At 44.3% G+C, this 21,796-nt stretch overlaps 2 protein-coding genes across 6 annotated transcripts in view; both read right to left on the bottom strand.

Annotated features, from left to right (window-relative positions):
• The window catches only part of LOC144667610 (sodium-coupled monocarboxylate transporter 1-like), a 166,010-nt gene that overhangs the window by 118,727 nt on the left and 25,487 nt on the right, over nucleotides 1-21,796 (bottom strand). For all 5 annotated transcript variants that reach the window (XR_013573334.1, XM_078529068.1, XM_078529065.1 and 2 more), the window contains exon 5: nucleotides 13,575-13,626. Coding sequence is in view for 4 of the 5 variants with exons in the window: in XM_078529068.1 (XP_078385194.1) it covers nucleotides 13,575-13,626 (52 nt within the window). In the remaining variant the exon portion in view is untranslated. The remainder of the gene's footprint in view (nucleotides 1-13,574; nucleotides 13,627-21,796) is intronic.
• adap2 (ArfGAP with dual PH domains 2) overlaps nucleotides 1,728-21,796 on the bottom strand; it is a 338,187-nt gene continuing 318,118 nt past the window's right edge. Inside the window, exon 12 of the mRNA XM_078529077.1 lies at nucleotides 1,728-1,738. The gene's annotated coding sequence lies outside the window, so the exon portion shown is untranslated. The remainder of the gene's footprint in view (nucleotides 1,739-21,796) is intronic.

Here is a 21,796-nt window from a genome sequence, read left to right on the forward strand (position 1 = left end):
TTCCTGCTTTCGTGACTTTCAGGGAAACCCTTTGTAGCTTCAGTGTAGCTGGAACCTGTGAGACCAGGGGCAGGATTTTCCCTCCAGGGGCAGGAAACTGTGGTTGGACTGTTTCCAGGACCTGAGCCAGTCCCTGGGGAAACAGTCACTTATTGTGATTTTCATGGGAACACCCCTTTAACTGGCTTGGAGATGGGCTAACCATCCAAATAAGCACTGTGGGCAGGATCTCAAAGCTGAGCCCTTCCATCAGAAGCCTTCCAGCTTGAAAGCAAGAACAGGTTGCAATACAAGATAATTAAGGTTGAGGACACTTCAAGATGGGGGCTCTCTCAACTTCTTTAGACTTAAATTTTAAAAAATGGATCTTGCCATCAGGCCACCACAGGTTACGGGGGTGTGGCCGTCCATTACAGGGTGGCCTGGTGCTGTTCCTGCACCTGCTGCCACCTCCAGGCATACGATCTGGCCCCTACTGTGGAATGTTGGGGCCAGCAGAAAAACCCCAGTTAGCCACCTTTAATTGGCACCTTTAACTGACTTTAAATGAGCCGTGTCAGCTATCTACCGCTTGTAGATGGATAGCCTACCGGCCCCTCCATCCTGCCTCTGCAAAAATGGTCTGGAGAAGTAATAGAACTAGGAAACCAGCAAGCCAGCTGGTGGGACTATTTTTAGCTCTCATCTGCCTCCGTTCCTGGCCATGCAGGGGCTCAAGATCCTGCCCCAGGAGTATCTATCTGGAATAAGGTGAAGTGTTCCAGATGTTTCATTACAATATAAATGCACTATATTAATGCATGTTGCAACTATTTTTTACTCTTTTAAAGCAATAAAGTTCTGCTTTGGTGGGGCTCATACCCTGGCACAACATAGCCTCAACAACGAGTGCCTCTGATGTGCCCTCTTGGTGCAGTTCTTTGCTAGGGATAGCAGCAGAGATTTCCACAGTCAGAACAAGATGAAACTCTCAGTTGACTTTCAAGATCTTAAATTTTATGCATGTCATTAGTTGCAATAAATTGCTAATAAAAAACGTCCTTAATACTCATCCCCTTGGATAAAGATTTGAATTAGAACCTTCAGATTTGGAAATTGAGCTTATGCATGGATTGTAAGACATGCTACATCATGGAGTGGTGTGATTATATGAATCTACAACAGTATTGGCGCGACCAGACCACAACATGCAGACGACATGCAAGTAGTTGTGCAGTGATGACTTTGCATCACTTTGTAAGATCAGCTGAAGCTCCTTACTTCTGTTTGCTCCCTGTCCAGATTGGAACTCAAGGGCGTGATATCCAGAGATAGCAGCTTAAAAGGGTTTCTGTTTGTAATGAAGGTGGTCTGTACATTTTCAAATGGAAAGTTTTCCTATTTTGAGAATAGTAGCAAGAAGGGGGAAGTGTAGAACTATTCATTTTGATAAGGCAGCTCTGCAAAGAAGGATCACCCTCTGAACAGCAGCCAGATTTCAAATAAAAGGTGGAGTTTGGAATGAGTAAATGCAGAAAGAAGTTTCCAACATCCAAAGGTTACAGATATGCAAGCAATTTTACGAATTCATGAACATCGACAAGGTACTTCGCATTATGAGGGCTGTGACAAGAGTAACATTGCAACTGGTTAACACGAGCATGGCCATGTTTTAGTAGGATCAGCTATGCTGTGCCACACATTCTTCTTTTTTCCAGGTTTTCCTGGGCCTGTCAGGAAAATGGTCAGGTGGAACTTCCGCCCATTAAGTGATTCCACTAACACCATGCAGCAATTTCCTGGAGGATGTCTAATTAATTATGTAAGATGGGTTAAAGACAGGAATCCCTCTGCTGAGTGGCTCCCTATCACTGGGAGAGAGGTAAATCCAGTTTAGCTGCAGTGCTTAAAAGGCTGCTGCAACTTAAATGGCCATAAGGAATTGGAATTGATAAAGAGGCAAAGAAAGGACAAGAGCAAAGAGAGGAAAATGTTAGAAGGTGGACCCACATTAAGGCTTGTCTGTTGTGGTCAAGGCACCAAGGTTCTTGGAAGATTACATGGGGATGATTTTGACAGAGAAAAGGGCAAAAGAGAAGGCAAAGACTATTTGGAGCCCAGGATAGGAAGCTCCAGGTAGCAGTATTAGGGGAAATCTGGAGGGATGTGAACAAAGACAATTATTGTCCTGTCAACTATCCGTGAATAACAGTACGGTGTTGTAAACATTTTAATGACTGCACCAACTTAACCAAAGTAAAAGAAGGCATGTCTATTCATGCACACCTTGAAATAATACTGCAGGCTTAACTCATCTCCTCACTAACCATGACTGTGTAATTTATCATTACATCCTTCCTAAGCAGTTAATATAAAGACACTCCTTCATAGCCATCCATTACTCCCTCTCTTACCATTCCACTGTTCTGATCCTATGGCAGAATTTTACAGTCCCGAAGTTAATGGACTTTTGAACACTTTGCTGCATTTTACGGCCCTGCCCCCATTGCAATGGGGCTGTAAAATTCTACCTCTAGTTTCCGAGTGCAAGAGTGGTGGTCTTCCAGTTAAAAGCAAAACAAATGTTGTGTAACCTGCATCTGAAAGTATGATCATTACAGCATGTCTGCAGTACCATGGAAACATTCAATTTTGAATTGATCCATAGTCTTTCCAGATCTTCTTCTTCTTCTTCATTGCAAAGGAATAGGGTGGGTGAAGCATTATGATGATGGCGGATCATCCACTACCTCCAGTGTGATGCCAGCACCAAACACATCTTTACCTCCAATTCTCTTTCATCATTCAGAGTAGTCCATTATTAATTTTTTTCAAAAATATACTTTATTCATAAAATTTTTAAAAGCACATTACATAACAGTTCAAATTGGTGCTTCTAAGTGCAATATCATATAGCATATGACACTGAGGTGCCTCAATAAACTTGAAATTACAGGGTATATTTACAATATACAATTCAACTATACAGTCCGAGGGGTTTTATGGGATACATAGTTGGTGGCTTTTCCTCAATGAGCCTTTGTGATCTAAGCTTTAGTGCGTCCCTCAGCATATAGTCCTTTGACTTTGAAACGTGTCACTCTGCAACATGTGATCATCTACAGTGCATTGCACTGGAAGACCAGAAAGTTTCAGGCAGACCAAACAAGTTTCACCAAGTTGATGGTTCTTCAGCAGCAGTCAATTTTATGAACTCAGTGTTCATCCCTGGGAACAGCCCATAGAGCACAGAGCCTGTGTTATGCAGCTGCTCAGAATGAACTACAACAAAAACCACTGCAAATAGTCGTTTGGTAGTACAGGACTTGTGTATTGCTGAAAGAAGAGACATTTTATGAAGTTTTTTGTCTTGCATTCATCAGATCAATTCACAAGAATACCAATGTAAGGGAAACAACAAACTAATACTGTATGAGTGCAAGATGAAAATATTCAACAAAAAAATCTCTTTTTCAGCAATACTCAAAAAACCACTGCACCTCTTTCCAGGCCTGCTTTGCAAAGGCACATTCCAGAAGAATATGAGTAATGATCTCTTCCCCACCACAGCAGTCTCCAAGGCAGTGTGGGGAGGCAGTGAGACTTTGGGCATGCAGGATGGATCTGAAGGGAAGGGCCATTTTTACCATCAGCCAAGCTATGTCTTGGTGCTTCTTTGAAAGTTCTGGTGATGAGGCATTCTGTCAAATGATTCTGAAAGTGAGCTCACGGAACTGTCAATAGGATGGGGTCCACCATCACCTTTTCCCACAGGACCTCAAAGATATTAAATGCAGACTTGCAATCAAAGGCAAGTTTCTGCATAAACATTTCCACGAGGAACAGGTGGTGCAGCATTGGTCAACTAACTGAAGTGTTCTGTGGCAATATGGCCAGACCCATCCTTTGCAATACCAAGACAGATAAAAGCTCAGCATGGTGATTTTGGTGAACTCTTGGTGTTTGTGTACCAAGGTCAATGCACAGCTTGATGCAACTGCATACAAAGATGGCCATCAGGATGAGGACGGGATAGAGTACAATTATCCCCCCTTTGTCTACAGATTCGTATGTCCTGTCCCAGTGGACAAGGTCCATTTTTAATCTCCAGATTAAGTGGAAGATGACTCAAGTGACCCCCACGGCACAGTACAGTGTGGGCCAGACCTGCACCATGTATAGCAACATTGAGAGCGTCTTGGCACTGTTTGTCCTTCAAGGGAAAGATGACTGTGTCTATCATATGCAGTGTATGTTAGGGTTCCAGTGGGTATGTAGGTAACCACTAATGCTGATCTGTGACCGCTGCAAACAGGGCAGGATACCACAGACGACTGAACTTTGGAGAGCTGCTGGCTTGGGATTTCCTCTCTTGGCATTTTCACTCTGCCTCTGATATGCACTTGCTTTCAAAGAAGGCCCCTCTCTTTTTTGACTTGGTTGCACCAAGTGCAGCAATCATGGACGAGCTTGGGGACGATATCAAAACTCCTAAGGGCAACCTTCTGAGTGTCCTTCTAGCACTTCCTTTGACCGCCATGAGAACACACCCCTGACTTAAGTTGTCCATAGAACATTTGCTTTGGTAAATGAATGTGAGGCATCCTGACAACATGACAAGCCCAACTCAATTGTGACTGTCTCAATATGGTGTGGATACTTGGCATGCCAGCTTGGGTGGGCACCTCAGTGTCTGGTATTTTGTTCTGTCAACTGATATTCAGAAGCTTCCAAAGCAGCTCAAGTGAGCATCTATGGAGAGAGATACAGAGTTAATGTTTCGAGTCCATATGACTCTTCTTCAGAGCTAAAGAGAAGTAGAAATGTGATAGATTTTATTCTGTTTAAGAGGGGATGGAGCAAGTGAAGCAAGACAGAAGGTTAGGGATAGGTGGGAGCTAAGGAGAGATTGACAAAGATGTTATAGACGCAAGACAAAGGGAGTGGGCTTCACTGGAACATTGCACACATGTCCCTGACCTTCTATCTTGCTCCATCCCCTCTTAACAGTGTAAAATCCATCGCATTTATACTTCTCTTTAGCTCTAAAGAAGAGTCATACCGACTCGAAATGTTAACTCTGTTTCTCTCTTCATAGATACTGACATACCTGCTCAATTTTTCTAGCATTTTCTCTCTTTATTTCAGCTCCCAAAGAATATAGCCTTGATCCTGTGGTGCTCATCAGTCTGAAAACTGACAGCACATTCAAGCAGATGCTGACTTTGTCCATACAAATGGGAGGCTTTGACTTGAGTGCCTCTGCTACCCTGGATTCTCACCCCTCTTATGCCTACATCCTTCCCGATGGACTCGGCCAAATGTTTGTTACAGCAAACAAATAAGACAGAGGAGAGGAGACAGCTTGACTCCTGATTTAATCAGAAAGCTTTCAGATTCCTACTCATCGATTAAAACTGCACTACTGATGTTTTCGTAGGGAAGGTAGATCTAATTGCTGATTCCCTCCACAAATCCAATTTTGGAGGACACATTCATCATGTAGATGTGCAGTACTCTGTCAAAGGCCTTCTCCTGGTCCAAGTGGATGAGGCAGGTGTCCACCCACTCTGTCCCGCACAGAGGCGATCCTATTCCTGAATAGCACGAGTCTATCAGAGATCTGTACGGTGCAGATCCAAACAGGGTTGATCACCAACATCAGAGCAGACTTGGCCTGATTCTCAATGAACTTGGACAGAATTCTGTAGTCCATGTGAAATGGGCTGCCAATTTCTGTTTTCCTCCCTCTTCTCCTTGTGCTTGTAAACGAGGGCGATGATATCTTTCCTCAAGTTCTGACATGCTGCTGGCAGGAAGCATACTCTTGTACAAATCCAGCAGGTCTAGACCAATCTAGTACCACACAGAGTTAAATACAACCAATCTGGTATATCATCACTTCCAGGAGTTTTATTCATCTCAAAGGACCTGATGGCCTTTCTCAGCTCGTCCAGATTCTCCCATGTACTGTACTCTCAAGACCTCTGTGATAGAAGATAGGAGGGACTGGGAGGCTGTGATGTCAGTGGGCTTTACATCAGACAGTCTGGCATAAAAGGATTTGCTGATCCTTAGTATGCCAGGCTGCAATGACATTATCAAGCCATCTTCTTCCTTCAGGCTGCTAATCGCAGAGCTCTACATACCTTTTCGAAGAAGAAATGCAAGTACACCTCATCCTGTTCCACAAAATAGGCCGTAAGCCAGAAGATGATCTTGGAGGACTCCACTGCAAAGAGTGAGGCCTGATGGCTCTTCCCCTCTTAGAGATCATCCTTGACATTGACGCCCATCGATTGAAATAGGGCCAGATTCTGCATGTTTTTGTGGAGTCAGGATATTTCCCTATATCATTGTCTAGCCTCTTGAATATCTTTTGCGGTCAAAGAACCTCTTGATGTTCACCTTGATCACTGCCCGTCAGTGCGTCAGGTACTCAGATGTTTCGAACAAAAACAAAAATAGCTGGAAAAGCTCAGCAGGTCTGACAGCATCTATAGAGAGGAATACAGAGTTAATGTTTCGAGTCCATCTGACTCTTCATCAGAACTTCTGGGGCTTACGGTTCATTAGTCAGAGCACAGCGTTTTTGTACATTATGTCTGCTATAAGGAGGCGACTATTCAGCCCTTTTTCAACGTTGGATGGTGAAGTTCCCTCCCCGCAGCAGAATATCCAGGCCAGAGGAAAGGGAATCATTTCCTTCTGGCTAGATCAATGGCCTATGGACCACCATTGCGACCCTTGCTCGTAGATGCTGAGGTGCAGTACTTTGCACTCCCACAGAAACAGCAGGTCAATTTTGACTTTGACAAGGTACTCCAAGGTCGAAACACATTGCACAGTAGACTTAACGCTGCACAGATTAAATGGAGGCAATTTTTAGATCCATTAAAACTGTGTGTTGTCTACCAGTCCAGTTGTCTGCAGTAGTCCTGGCCTTTTGGCGTGTTTCTGCATTACCATAGCATTCGCAAACTGTTTCTCTATTGTTAGGCTGAGAAAGCCACCCTGGTCCACCCTGATAAGGAACCTCTGCCAGGCGACATTGAGGGTGTCGTGCAAGCAAGACTTTGCTGCTCCTGACTTCCTGGAGCTGGAGTGTGCTGGGTGCTTTATTACTCCCAGCTTCCCAGGGCTAGGGTGTGCTGGGTGTCTCACTGCACATTGCACATTTGGGTTGGGCCACGCTGGCCCCATCGCTGTTTCCAGTATTTGAGCTCAGAGATCTTCTCCTCCTGCTCCTTAGTACTTTGCCACTTTGGCTGTTATAATCTTTCATGTCCTTCCTCATCCAAACAAGAGCAGTCGCTATAGTCCGTTTCACTAGGGAGCCACCTCTTGCCACTGGTTTAGGTGGTGGCTTGTTCCTTTTTTTGGGTTCTCTTCTTTGTGGCTTTCCTTGTAACCACTTGCTATTCACCCATTTGCCCCTCTTCTGGTTCCTCTTCTACTGCTTCTGTTTACTGAGGAGAAGCTCAGGAGACAGTGTAGCTGTTTCACATTTTGCTGCAGCACCCTTTTCCTTCTCCTTCTTCTTGTCCCTCCCTATGCCCCTCTTTTTCCGGTTTTCTTCCCTGGGGGATTTAATGGGGGGAGGCTTGTTCTCCTTTACAGCAGACATGCTAGTCATTCCTTCCTCATGCCTCCCCTTGGGGAGCTGCCTTTTTTTTGTGTAGAAGTGGTCTTCCCCAGCACAGGTTGCAGCATTTAGTCTGCCTGCAGTCCTTCCTGCTTGCAGATGACTGCACTGCAGTTGACCACCACTTGAAATTTGTCACAGGTGTGACCAGCTCTGGGCTGCCCCACATAGACTAAGGAGCCCTGACTTCCCCTAATGGCAAAGTTGGAGGGAAGACAGAGGATGGTTCCCTTGCCACCCACCTTCAAGGTTACCTTGTCCTGCCATTTGCTGATTCAAATCCTGAAGGGATCCTTGACCTCAGGTGTTGTTCCCAGCCACCTGGACATAACTGACAAGAAAATTCAGCACATCCACACAGGAATATGTAGTTTGTAGAGATGGATGGCACAACACGGTTCCATTGTTACGTTAGAGTAAACAGCAGCTTCGCCATAAGGATCAACAGTGGCACCTGGCTTCCTCTCTCCTTGAACACCTCGAGTAAATTCACACATGCAGTGAATTTTCAAAGATCGTGTCAAAGTATCCACTACTGGGGAAATTTGCAGGCAGCTGATGTCCACAGCTTCAAATCCACAGCATTCAAAAAGGGCTCTCTCAACAAAGAAGGTGTGGGCCATGGGTGAACCTCCTTCAGTATTTTCCACCGCCTCCTTAACAGTGTCACGCAGCCCTGATTGAGAGCTCAAGTGTTGTTTCTAACCATCATTTAAAAACTTACATTGGATTGGCACCAAGGCCCGAGCCAGAAAGAAAGAAACAGCCACACGAGAGTTCCAACACTAAAACGGTGAAAGGCTGAAGCCAATATTGAAACCTGCAAAAAAAATAAAATGAACACCAAAGAATCACGATTCACACTCATCCAGAGCGCGATCGTGGTCTCTCCCCTGCCAGACTAGGAACTGTGTCTACTCTCCCAATAGAGATTGGAGGGTTTGTTACGATTCAGATAGCCAGGCAGTGAAGAACAGAACTGGAATCAAGTATTTACATGCTTGTAACTTTTTATTACAGAGACACACATTACATATCATGCACTTCCAACCCAACAACCAGTCTCAGCCTGCTCTTGTATATGTATGAGTGCAGATGAATCACAATTAATTCCCACCACCTGAATATAATTAAACTCCCAATTAATACACAATAAACAACTACTGTTCCATCACCCCTTCGGCACCCTTCACTTCTGCCTTCCAGTCTATCAGAGACCATTCCTCTTGTTCTTGCCTCTTCCCTTTTCCTGCTCTTGCACTTAACTAAACCCTGTTACATCAGTGACATTTTCCAGTTCTGATGAAGGGTCTCAGACCTGAATGGAATCACAGAATCAAAGGATTGTTACAGTGCAGGAGGAGGCCATTTGGCCCATTGTGTCTGCAGCAGCTCTCTGAAAGAACAAGTTTACTTGGTGCCATTCTCCCACCTGCAAACCCTGACATTCTTCCTCTTCAAATAACATCTAATTCACTTTTGAATGCCTCAATTGAACCTGCCTCCACCACATTCTCCACCACACTCAGGCAGTTCATTCCAGACCTTAAATATTCACTGCGTGAAAGAGTTTTTCTCATATCGCTTTTGCTTTGTCTGCAAATTACTTTAAATCTGGCAGCATCTGTGGAGAGAGAAACAGAGTTAACGTTTCAAATCTATATGACTTCTTCAGAGCTGAAGAGTCGTCATATGGACCCAAAACGTTAACTTTGTTTCTCTCTCTAGAGATGCTGCCGGACCTGCTGAGTTTTTCCAGCATTTTGTGTTTTTATTTCAGATTTCCAGCATCCACAGTATTTTCCTTTTATTACCAAAGTTAAACTGAGCTGGGCTTATCTTTACATCATTTTTTGAACAAGGGTGTAACATTTGGAATTCTCCAGTCCTTTGGCACCACCCCTGAGTCCAAAGGAGATGGAAAAATGATGGCCAGTGTCTCCATAATTTCCACTCTTATTTCCCTCAGTATCCTTGGATGCATCTCATCTGGTCCTGGTGCCTTATCAACTTTAAGAACAGATAGCCTATCCAATGCCACCTCCTTATTAATTTTAAACCCTTCTAGTGTCTGAATTGTTTCCCCTTTCACCATGGCCTGGGTAGCATCTTCTTCCTTAGTAAAGATAGATGAAAATTATTCATTTAATACCTCACCTATGTGCTCTGCCTTCATGCGTAAATTCCCTTTATGGACCCTGAACAACTCTGCTCCTCCTTTTATCACCCTTTTTAAAAAAAATTCTTTCATGGCATGTAGGTGTCGCTGACTAGGCCAGCATTTATTGCCCGTCCCTAATTGCCCTTGTTCAGAGGGCAGTTAAGAGTCAACCACACTGCTGTGGGTCTGGAGTCACATAGGCCAGGGCAGGTAAGGACAGCAGATTTCCTTCCCTAAAGGACATTAGTGAACTAGATTTTTTTTCTTTTACGACAATCGGCAATGGTTTCATGGTCATCATCAGGCTTTTAATTCCAGATTTTTGTTGAATTCAAATTTCACCATCTGCCGTGGTGGGATTAGAACTCAGGTACCCACAGCGTTACTAGAGTATTCTCTGGAATACTAGTCCAGTGACAACACACTATGCCACTGCCTTCCCCTATCTATGTGCCTATAGAAGATTTTGGGATTCCCTCTCATGTTAGCTGCCAGTCTCTTTTCATACTCCCTTTTCGCGTCTCTTATTTGCTTTTTCACCTCCCCTCTGAATCTTCGATATTCAGTCTGGTTTACAATTATATTTTCTACTTGACATCTGTCATAAGCATACTTTTTCTTCCTAATCTTAATATCTACTTCTTTCATTATCCACAAAAGCTCTGTATTTGTTCCCTTTCAAGAGAACAATACTTTGACTGTGCCTGAACTCTCTCTTTCCTTTGAAGTGAGTCCACTGTGCAGCTGCTGCTGTTTTTCCTGCCAATCTTTTATTCCAGTTTATTCAGCCCAGATTTGCTGTTATATTTTGAGATCCTGCTTGCTACTTTCCTACCTAGCTCTCTAAATTCTGACTGTAGGACCACATCCCTCTTTCTGCCTATGTCGTTTGTACCAATGTGCACCATGAGTGCGGTCTACGCACTCTCCTGCCTCAGGGTGCTCTGCAGCCAGTGACATCCTTGGCCCTGGCACCAGGGAGGCAACACACCATTCTGAATTCATGTTTGCAGCCACAGAAACGCCTATCTATTCCCCTAACTATCAAATCACTTATCACTATTGCTCTTCCAGGCATCCTTGTGCCCCTCCCCAGCCCCCGAACTCCATACTGCTGAGCACCCAGAGTGCCATGGACTTGGCTCTGGCTGCACTCCCAAGCTGAACCATAATACTCATCAGTATTGAGAACTGAATACCGATTGGAGAGTGGGATGCACTCATGGGACTCCTGTGCTACCTGCCTGTTCCTTTTTGACTGTCTGGTGGTCATGCACTCCTCTCTCCCTGCATACTCTTAAGCTGCAGGGTGACCACATCTAAAGACATGCTATCCACGAAGCTCTCAACCTCACGGATGCACCGCAGTGACGCCAGATGCTGATTGCTGCTCAAGTTCTGAAACCTGGAGTTCAAGCAGCTGCAGCTGATGATACTTCCTGCACAAATGGTTATCCAAGACATGGGAAGTGCCCTGGAGTTCCCACACAGCACAGGATATACACTCTCGAGGTTGGAACAGCTCCGCCATTTCTCTATTTATTAACTAATAACCTTGCTGCTGCTAGTAAAAACTTACTACTGATAACAAACCTTAACAAATACCAATAAAGCTTTACCAATACTGACAAACCTTGCTGCTACTAATAAAGCTTATCATTACTGACAAAACCTACTAAAACTTCATTTACTGGACATCCGAGGAAAAGACACTGCTGGAGGCCTACGGCTACTGGACCCTGAACAATGCATCACATGGTGGGTGGATCCTCATGTACAAGGCTCCGCTGTGAGGCGGCTCTTGGAAGGTGGGAGGTCTGCATGAAGCAACTTCAACTTCACTGGGGCTTTAGATCTTCATGGACTCTGCTGATGATGCGGACCTGCTTCGGAACTTCAGCAACTTCGCACCATCTTCCAGGCACTTCGCCATGGGCGAGTACAGATGACTGGTGAAGTGGTGGGGGGGGGGCACGAGGGTGTCGGAGGAGTTTGAAGTTCAGATTTTGGCGGGGGGAGGAGCGAAGTTGGTGGGGGACTTGGTATAAAAGGGGGAGGAAGGTGTAAGGGCAGGTGTACAGTGGAGGGGGGGAAGGTGTATGGAGAGAGGATGTTGTAAGGCGGGGGTGGGGGGAGGGAAATGGAATGTCCAGGTGAAAGGGCAAAGGAGGGGTCTGTGGACTCAATGTAAGCCTCCTGGGGAGTGAACTCAGGTTGGATGTGGTAGAATGGAATAGTGAGTGTGAGAGGGGGGAGAAGGAGCTGGTAGGGTGGGAGGTTGAGTGTGCATCAGTACCAGTAGAAGGGGCAAGGGTGGTTGGTGAGGCCCTGGAGGCAAACACAGACCATAGGGGTGGGAAGAAGGAGGTCAATGTGGATGGGGATTGGATTTTCAGGAAGGAAGGGAACATGCATGTTCACCTGGACATTCCTGAAGGAGGAGGGTTTGGGCTGTAGGGTTAAGGTGGGGAAGAGGTCACCTATGATGGGGGGAAGGGCATGGGCGACTGGGAGAGGGGAAAGATAGGGGAGCTTATCAAAAACTAAATGACTACCATGCTGTGCAAATCGAAAGTGAGTGGAGTCTTATGTTAAACAGGCACATGTGTTGCATGGGAGTGCAAACAGTGGGTGGATGGAGGTGGGCTGAAAGGGAACCCCAGCAGACAGCATTGAAAATGCTCAGAGCAGTGAGATGAGTGTGATGTGGTTGTTGCTGACTCTTAACTGCCCTCTGAAATAGCCTAGCAAGCCACTCAGATCAAGGGCAATTAGGGATGGGTAACAAATGCTGGCCTTGTCAGCACCGACCCCATCCCACGACAGAATATTTTTTAAAATGTGAACGGTTTGCGGAAACAGTAGTGGCAACGCTAGTTGATCCAAACACCAAAAACAAGATTTTAGAATTCCTGTGCCTATCATCGACTCTAACTGTAATTCTTATAGTTGAATGCTGAGTATGCTTTAAAGGAGCCAAATCATTCTTCACAGCACATCCACTGAGAAATGCTTTCATTTGGAAGCATTTCCCCTGCAAATGGATTAAATGGCTTATGCTGGGCATTAGGTTGTGGCTGTCAGTTCATCGGTATTGCTCCTGCATTTTGTGTTGCCCTCTCCATATACCCGAGAAGCACACACCATTCTAGGTGGGGCCACTGGCCAGCTTTCATCCTCGGCCTTCCAATTTTGGGTGGCCACCACTAATTAGACAGAGAACACAAGGGGCAACCTGTTAATTGGCCACATCCTTCAAGATTGTGCCGGAGAATGCCCTGCTGACTCAAGCAGGGTTGGGACCCAGAAATGGTCCCAGAACACAGATTATGCCAATTCCAGTTACTGTATTTATGGTCCCACTGGATCAATGCAGCAAATGTTGATAACCCCTCTTGGTGTGGAGATTGTGATTAGGAAAAGGGAGCGTTTTAATTCTCTACACTTCCTTTTCTATCCTCCTTGAGTAAAAAGGCACAACTTGTTGATTATGTAGTTATTCAAAAAGGCTTATTGATATGCAAGTTATGTCAATGTGACACAACAAATACCCACCAAATGTAATTGAACAACTAGGTTGTTAGTTACTGTATAAAGATACAACCACATTAACATCACTGCAAAATAAATTACCCCCACCCAAAAGAAATTATGTATTTATACACAGCAGAAGTTCAACCCAAATCAATATTTTGACATTTCTAGATTTGATTCAACACAAAACATATTCATAGCTGCATTGACTATGTAATAACTAAAGCAAATATCACAAGAAAATGTACAACTTACCTTGACTGAGTGCTAATGAGGGTGCATAAGTCACGATACCAAGATAAAAAAACTGGAAAGTAATAAGAAGTCATATTAACTATGATTTGAAATAAATTATTTATGCTGAAAGCTGTCATTCTGATCCTTCGAACAATTCACGTGAAATGAGTAGTCATTTTATCCACTTGACATAAGCAGTTACCTTAAGATTAGAAGTCTGATAAGAATCCATTGTCTAATGTGCTCACTATTACAAAATCCTCAATTACTTTTGTAATATTAACAAGGAACACTTAGTACATTCATATGACGGACCCCAATAAGCTTTTTTCATGCAGATGTTATCTTTTGTTTTAAGCTGGTTAATCGAGGGAATTCTTATCTGGAATCCCTTGTGGAGAATGTCAGAAAATTTGGGAAGTGAGACCTATCATTGCACACTAATTGGAAAATGCTCTCAAAGGGTAATTTTGTCTTACATCATCCAATGCTCCTCTATTACAGGATCTTCCTCAGAGCTTCTCCTGCTGCACTATTATAACTTTGTAATTCAGCAGAAACTCTGTTTACATGCACAAATGCTGTTTTCCACCAAACTTTTCCCAGGAGTTACTGTGGCAAAGCGGGAGAAACCCCAAGGATAATCCTGGTGAAATAGTTTTCAGAAGACGATGAGGACAACAATGATAACATTCCGACCCCATGTAATGCCGGCAGTTCTGCTCCTCTCATTTTCACTCCCTTCATCACCGGTCTTCTCTGTCCAATGCACCAACTCAGAGACTGTGACAATGAGAGCTCAAGCTCAGAACACAGCACCAGCTGAGTCATACAGCATGAGGAAGTCGGAGGAGTGGCTAAAGACTCAAATCTCACTGATACAAATGTGGAAAGAAAGATTTCCCATGAACATCACCCAAGTCTGCACGATGTGCAGTAGATGGCATGGGTCACAGCCTCATATTCATCCCTAGGAAGAAGAAGCATACTAAAGGGAGGATGAAGCAACCATGGCTGACAAGGGAAGTCAGGGACAGCATAAAAGCTAAAGAGAAAGCATACCATGCAACGAAGAGCAGTGGGAAACCAGGGGATTGGGAAGCCTACAAAGACCAACAGAGGACAACTAAAAAAGAAATAAGGAGGGAGAAGATTAAATATGAGGGTAAACTAGCCAGTAATATAAAAGAAGATTGCAAGAGTTTTTTTAGATATATAAAGGGTAAGAGAGAGGCAAAAGTGGACAATGGGCCTCTGGAAAATGACGCTGGAGAAGTAGTAGTGGGGAACAAAGAAATGGCGGAGGAACTGAATAGGTACTTTGCGTCAGTCTTCACGGTGGAAGACACGAGTAACATCCCCAAAGTTCAAGAGGGTTGGGGGGCAGAGGTGAGTATGGTGGCCATTCCCAAGGAGAAGGTGCTAGGAAAACTGAAAGGTCGGAAGGTGGATAAATCACCTGGACCAGATGGATTACACCCCAGAGTTCTGAAGGAGATAGCTGAAGAGATAGTGGAGGCGTTAGTGGTGATCTTTCAGGAATCACTGGAGTCAGGGAGGGTTCCAGAGGACTGGAAAATCGCTAATGTAACCCCCTGTTTAAAAAGGGAGTGAGGCAAAAGACGGGAAATTACAGGCCGATTAGCCTGACCTCGGTCGTTGGTAAGATTTTAGAGTCCATTATTAAGGATGAGATTTCAGAATACTTGGAAGTGCATGGTAAAATAGGGCAAAGTCAACATGGTTTCATCAAGGGGAGGTCATGCCTGACAAATCTGTTAGAATTCTTTGAGGAGGTAACGAGTAGGTTAGACAAAGGAGAGCCAATGGATGTTATCTACTTGGACTTCCAGAAGGTCTTTGACAAGGTGCCGCACAGGAGGCTGCTCAGTAAGATAAGAGCCCATGGTGTTAGAGGCAAGGTACTAGCATGGATAGAAGATTGGCTGTCTGGCAGGAGGCAGAGAGTGGGGATAAGGGGGTCCTTCTCAGGATGGCGGCCGGTGACTAGTGGAGTTCCGCAGGGGTCAGTGTTGGGACCACAACTTTTCACTTTATACATTAATGATCTAGATGAAGGAACTGAGGGCATCCTGGCTAAGTTTGCAGATGATACAAAGATAGGTGGAGGGACAGGTAGTATTGAGGAGGCGGGGAGGCTGCAGAAGGATTTGGACAGGTTAGGAGAATGGGCAAAGAAGTGGCAGATGGAATATAACATGGGGAAGTGTGAGGTCATGCACTTTGGTAGGAAGAATAGAGGCATAGACTATTTTCTAAATGGGGAGAGAATTCAGAAATCTGGAGTGCAAAGGGACTTGGGAGTCCTAGTCTAGGATTCTCTTAAGATTAACTTGCAGGTTGAGTCGGTAGTTAGGAAGGCAAATGCAATGTTGGCATTTATTTCGAGAGGACTAGAATATAAAAGCAGGGATGTGCTGCTGAGGTTTTATAAGGCTCTGGTCAGACCACATTTAGAATATTGTGAGCAATTTTGGGCCCCGTATCTCAGGAAGGATATTCTGGTCCTGGAAAGGGTCCAGAGGAGGTTCACGAGAATGATCCCAGGAATGAAAGGCTTAACATATGAGGAACGTTTGAGGACTCTGGTCTATATTCGATGGAGTTTAGAAGGATGAGGAGGGATCTGATTGAAACTTACAGAATACTGAAAGGCCTGGATAGAGTGGACGTGGGGAAGATGTTTCCATTAGTAGGAGAGACTAGGACCCGAGGGCACAGCCTCAGAGTAAAGGGAAGACCTTTTAGAACAGAGATGAGGAGAAACTTCTATAGCCAGAGAGTGGTGAATCTATGGAATTCATTGCCACAGAAGGCTGTGGAGGCCAGGTCATTGAGTGTATTTAAGACCAAGATAGATAGGTTCTTGATTGGTAAGGGGATCAAAGGTTACGGGGAGAAGGCAGGAGAATGGGGTGAGAAACTTATCAACCATGATTGAATGGCGGAGCCGACTCGATGGGCCGAATGGCCTAATTTCTGCTCCTATATCTTATGGCCTTATGGTCTTATATTCAGTAACATCAGGGAAACTTTTTCCTCACTGCAGACACCAATGGAGAATATGGCAACTTTTTGGAGTCTGCAACTGATCCCCTCCTCCAAACTCATAGCAGCAGCCCAGTATATTAGTACCTCCTCCAAATCAGAATCACAGCTTGCAGCCCAGGAGGTTCTAGGGGACAAGCTTGCGCAAGTGGTTACATTTCATCCTTCAAATGCCCTGGCTGGCTTACAAGAGACAATCTCTCAAGGCTTTCAGGATCAATGGGGAACATCACATTTTCCACCCTGATGATCGGTGGCTGTTCTGCACCTGGACCCAGCACCAGTGGAACGGCTGGAGTGCACTTATATGGAACTGCAATTTTTCAGATAATAGAACATGCCTGGCCTACAGCATATCCCCATATAATTCAAATGCCGGTGTTTGCCATTGCAAGGGATTCAGGAAAAAAATAAACCAAAGCCACGTTTAGGGCTCCCAAACGGTGCTAACTGAACAACAGCTGAGATGGCGATAAAAGCAAAATCCATACGATTACGTTGGATATACGGTGCAGTAACAGGCCATTTGGACCAACCAGTCCATGTCGGTGTTTATGCTTTACTCGAGCTTTCTTCTGTCTTTCCTCATCTAAATCCATCAGTGTAATCTACAATTCCCTTCTCCCTCATATGCTTGTCTAGCCTCCCGTTAAATGTAAATATACTAACCACTTCAACCACTCCCTGCGGTAGTGAGTTCCACATTCTCACTATTGTCCAGGTAAAGAAGTTCCTTTTGGATTCCCTTTTGGATTTCTTGGTGACTGTCATGTTGATGGCCTCTAGTGTACTCTTCCCACAAGTGGAACATTCTCTCTGTATCCACACTATCTAAACCTTTCATAATTTTAAAGATGTCTATTAGGTCACCCCTCACCCTTCTTTCTTCAAGAAAAGAGAGGCCAGTCTGTATATCCTTTCCTGATATATATATCCTTGTAACTCTTTTCTTCACTTTCTACTGTGCATCTTTATACTTTATATAATTGTTATTAACGCTAGCTGTTGAAAGATGGTTATTTTAAAACAGCTCCTTTAACTTAAGGTAAAACAGAATGTTCTAGATCAAGGGATGGTGGTCATACTAATCCTCTACACAGATTTAGGCCCATGGGAAAAGAAAACCAAACCAAAATCTATTGAAAATTAAGTGACAGTTTAAAAGGACAGCTGATTTTTGGATAGAGAGAGAGAGACAGCCAAGGCTGTGAAAAGCAGGAAAAGAACTGAGAGCAACACAAGCAGGATAGTGCTGAGAGCTGGCTCACTGTTTAAAAAGAAGACGGAACAGGCGGGGATTTTGGGGATTCAAGATACAAGGAATTGCTGAGGTGGGCCTTGCTGGTGGAAATCGGATCTGGGGGACTCAAGATGAGTGGGCCAACTCTTGAAGGACAGTGCAAGTTACAACTTTGGTGGTAGGGAGAAGTTAACCTGCTGGAAATCTGGGATTAACTTGGGACTCGTTCTTGTAAGGCTATATATCTGCCAGAAGTGAGGAGCACAGTGAAAGGAGTTGAAAGGCATATCTCGATTGTGTTAGTTAATGTAAAAGTATCTTTTCTTTAGTTCAATGTTTTAGTTGCCTGTTATGTAATGTTTTATTTAGTGTTGATTTTCATTTGTTTGTTACAGTAAAAGTCTTAAATTGTGAAATCTTGTTCTTTGGTTATTGCCATCGGTTCCTGGGAAATTCATGGCCCAGATCTTCCCATTCTCTGGATGGTCGTACCCTGGAGGTGCCCTGGAAGATGGACTGGGGGTCCCCTCAGAAGTCCCCATGCATGGACTACATGGGAATTGCCCGCAAAGTTTCAATTTGCATTGGGCAACTCCCCTGCATCTGGAACCCTCCAAAGCATATTTAACGTCGGAGACTTCGGATGGTTCAAACTTACTTACCAGAATAGTTACCCGGCAAAACTTAGAAGGATTAAAACCAGTTCTAACTCCCAAGTAACCATACTACTTACCCCTCCTGACTTCCCACTGGGCCCTCCACTGACTAACCCCACCCAACCCTTCGACTACCTAGCCGACTAGGCTATCTCCTTGACACCCGACTACTGCCCAACCCCTCTCCTCACCTCAGTGGCTAGGACATTTAAACTTATCGGGATGTGACAGCTAGTGTTGTAAAAAATGGGATGTGACATCGCTTTGCCCAACGTTCTGACACTCCAAGAGAAGGACTCCAGAAGCAGCTATGCCCCACATTTCCCAGCAGGCCCAGATGGGAGTCCATGCGAGAAATGTGGAGCTCCAGTCTAAGGTAAGAAAACAGGAGTGGAGTGGCAATGCAGCAGTGATTGACTCTCTATGGAAGATTCAACTTTTAAAAATAGATGGGGTTATCAGTCTCCACAGGCATCGTACAAATTATCATCATTGACTGTCCCTCAATTCGAGGGTGACTTCTACTCAAGGTCGCAAGTTTCTGCCATAGGTCTTCATGTGACTGAACAGGCCAATTCTCCACACACAAATCTTTGGGTATATGGGGCAGGATGTCCCACGAGGTAGTGAGAAAGGGATTGTAGGATTTGCTTCCTTTTTCTCCTTTCTTTGCTGCTGCTCTGCCTCACCATTAAGACATTGTAACTCAAATTGTGATGCAGTTTGATGGAAAGTTGTCACTATTTTGAACAATTGGTAATAACCTCTCCCCCCAGTCATTAATATCAATGCTGCCATGCTCAGAAGAGAGCTTCAAAGTATCTCTGAAGCATTTTCTTTGTCCTCCCCTGAAATGTTGGCCATTTGAGAGTTGAAAAAATAGGTCTTGATGGAGGAAAAGCTTTCTGGCCATCTGGACACAGCGTCCAGTCCATCAAAATTGATTTTTCAGGAGTTTTGCCTGAATGTTTGTGGACCCAACTTCAAGAAGGACTCCAGCATTTATTTAACAGTCCTCCCATTGAATCTAGAGGATACAGTGAAGGCATTGCTGATGGAATTTTTGTCGCTCTTTTTTGTGTTGCTGATACACAGGTCTCACTGTCAGTATAGCAGTGTGGTGATGACAGGTGTTCTGTATAGTAGAGCTTTTGTTGACTTGGAGGTATTTATTGTCAAACACTCACTCCGTAGATTGTAAAAGGCTGACCTGGCACAGCTGATCCGATGTTGAATCTCTGTCAATGGTAGGCTTTTGAGAAAGGTAGCTGCCAAGGAAAGTGCTCAATATAATCCAGAGTCTCTCCTTCAATATCTAAGGGAGGTGAAATATTTGACTGACCAGGTGTAGGTTGATATGAGTTTTATTTGAGATCGAGTGTGGCTTGCAAATCTGATGCAGAGTGGGCAATGACACTGCATTCTTCTGCAAACTGTAAATCATGTCTATCTATGGCAGTCAGTTTAAGTTTTGGCACCGAGACAACTGAGGTTAAAGAGTTTTCCATCTAGGTAGTATTTAATACTAACAATGGAGGACAGTTGGACCTTGATGAGGTGAATAGCCAATGTCAGGCTGATTGTAAATAGCATTGGGGCTATCACCCAGCCTTGCTTGACCCCAGTCTGGATTTTGAAGGCATCTGTTTCAGATTTCCCACTCAAAACAGCTGCAGTCATATTATTATGGAAGAACTGCAGGATTGTGATGAAGTTTCTTAGACATTCAAATCTTTGGAGCACAAACCACAGAGCCTCAATTTACTGAGTCAAATGCTTTGAACAGGTCAATTAATGCAGTGAAGGATTCCTGGTGTTGTTCTCGACATTTTTCTTGGATTTGGCAACAAAGACCCAGTCAAAGGTTCCTCTGGAAGGTCCCTGGGAGGATTTCCTCAGCCATAAGAATTAGGCAACTCAAAAGAATGCATGTCAGGATTTTCCCTGCTGTGGACAAGAGGAAAATACCGCAATAGTTTCCACAGCATGATTTATCTCCCTTCTTGAAGGTAGTTACAATTATCACATTCCTGAAGTCGGGAGTGGGGGGAGGGGGGCAGTTCTTTTTCCTCCCAAATATGTAGGATGGGCACATGAAGTTTTGGTGAGCAAAAGCCCATCAGCTTTGAAGACCTCAGATGGACTACAATTGGGGCTACATGCTTTGTTGTCTATCATCCATCTGATTGCTTGGTGGTGGTTCATCCATGGACTCTACCTCGGTATGCGAGATAGCCTGTTGAATAATCAGCTACTACTTTGGATTTGCAGTTGAAGATCTGTTGAAAATGTTCTTTCTAGCTTTGACGGATGGCATTGTCATCCTTAAGAAGAGAAACACCATCCTGTGGTCAATAGATGGCCCTGCCGGCTTCAAAAAAACTTTGCACGTCATAACAGTCAGCATATTGTTGGAACTCTCGGGCTCTCAACCCATCCATGTGTCCTTTACCTTCTGTATTTCTCTTTGAGCATCAGCATTGAGCTGATGGAATGCTGCCTTTTAACTTGTTCTGCTAGACAATTAAGGCTGCTCAGTTTTGTGCTAAGAGATCACATATTTCAGCATCCTTTTCATCAATCCAGTCCCAGTGATTGTGATGCTCAAACCCAATGGTCTTGGCACAGGAGTCCAGTACAACTCACTTAATTTGATTCCACGGTTTTGCAATTGAGTTGGATGTGTGAAGATTTTCCAGATTAGTTGTGAGCTGCACTTGGAATTCCTCTCTTCGGTAAAGCTGCTTGAGGGCTGAGACATTGATCTTCTTCCTCTTGGACTTTGTGATGTCTTGGTGCTAGGCAGATGTTCATCACCAATTTAACAAGTCTGTGATCTGTCCAGCATGCATCAATCCCCCACATGGATCGAGTTATACAGAAATCACTTAGATATTTGACCTGAAAAATGATATAATCCAGAAGGTGCCATTTATATTGGCTTTTGCCACCCTGTTTTTCCCAATGGTTCCACTCCAGACATAGAAGTCACGATCAACCCTAGCATTAAAATCCCCCAGAAGAATGATCTTTTCCTCCTTTGGGATGGCAGCGAGGACTTCAGCCAGATCTGAACAGAACATTTCTTTAACATCTGCATCAGAGTCAAGGGTCAGGGTATAAGTGCTGATGATGGTAGCACATTGATTATGGCTGAGCAGAAGCGTTATGAGTCTTGCATTTATACAATTGGGGAATTCTGGCAGTGCATCCAAGATCCTATTCCAGATGGCAAAACCAATTCCATGGACATAAGGATCGGTCTCAGCATTTCC

The sequence above is a fragment of the Cetorhinus maximus genome, chromosome 24 (assembly GCF_964194155.1).
Source record: "Cetorhinus maximus chromosome 24, sCetMax3.hap1.1, whole genome shotgun sequence".
In the NCBI taxonomy this organism is placed as follows: domain Eukaryota; kingdom Metazoa; phylum Chordata; class Chondrichthyes; order Lamniformes; family Cetorhinidae; genus Cetorhinus; species Cetorhinus maximus.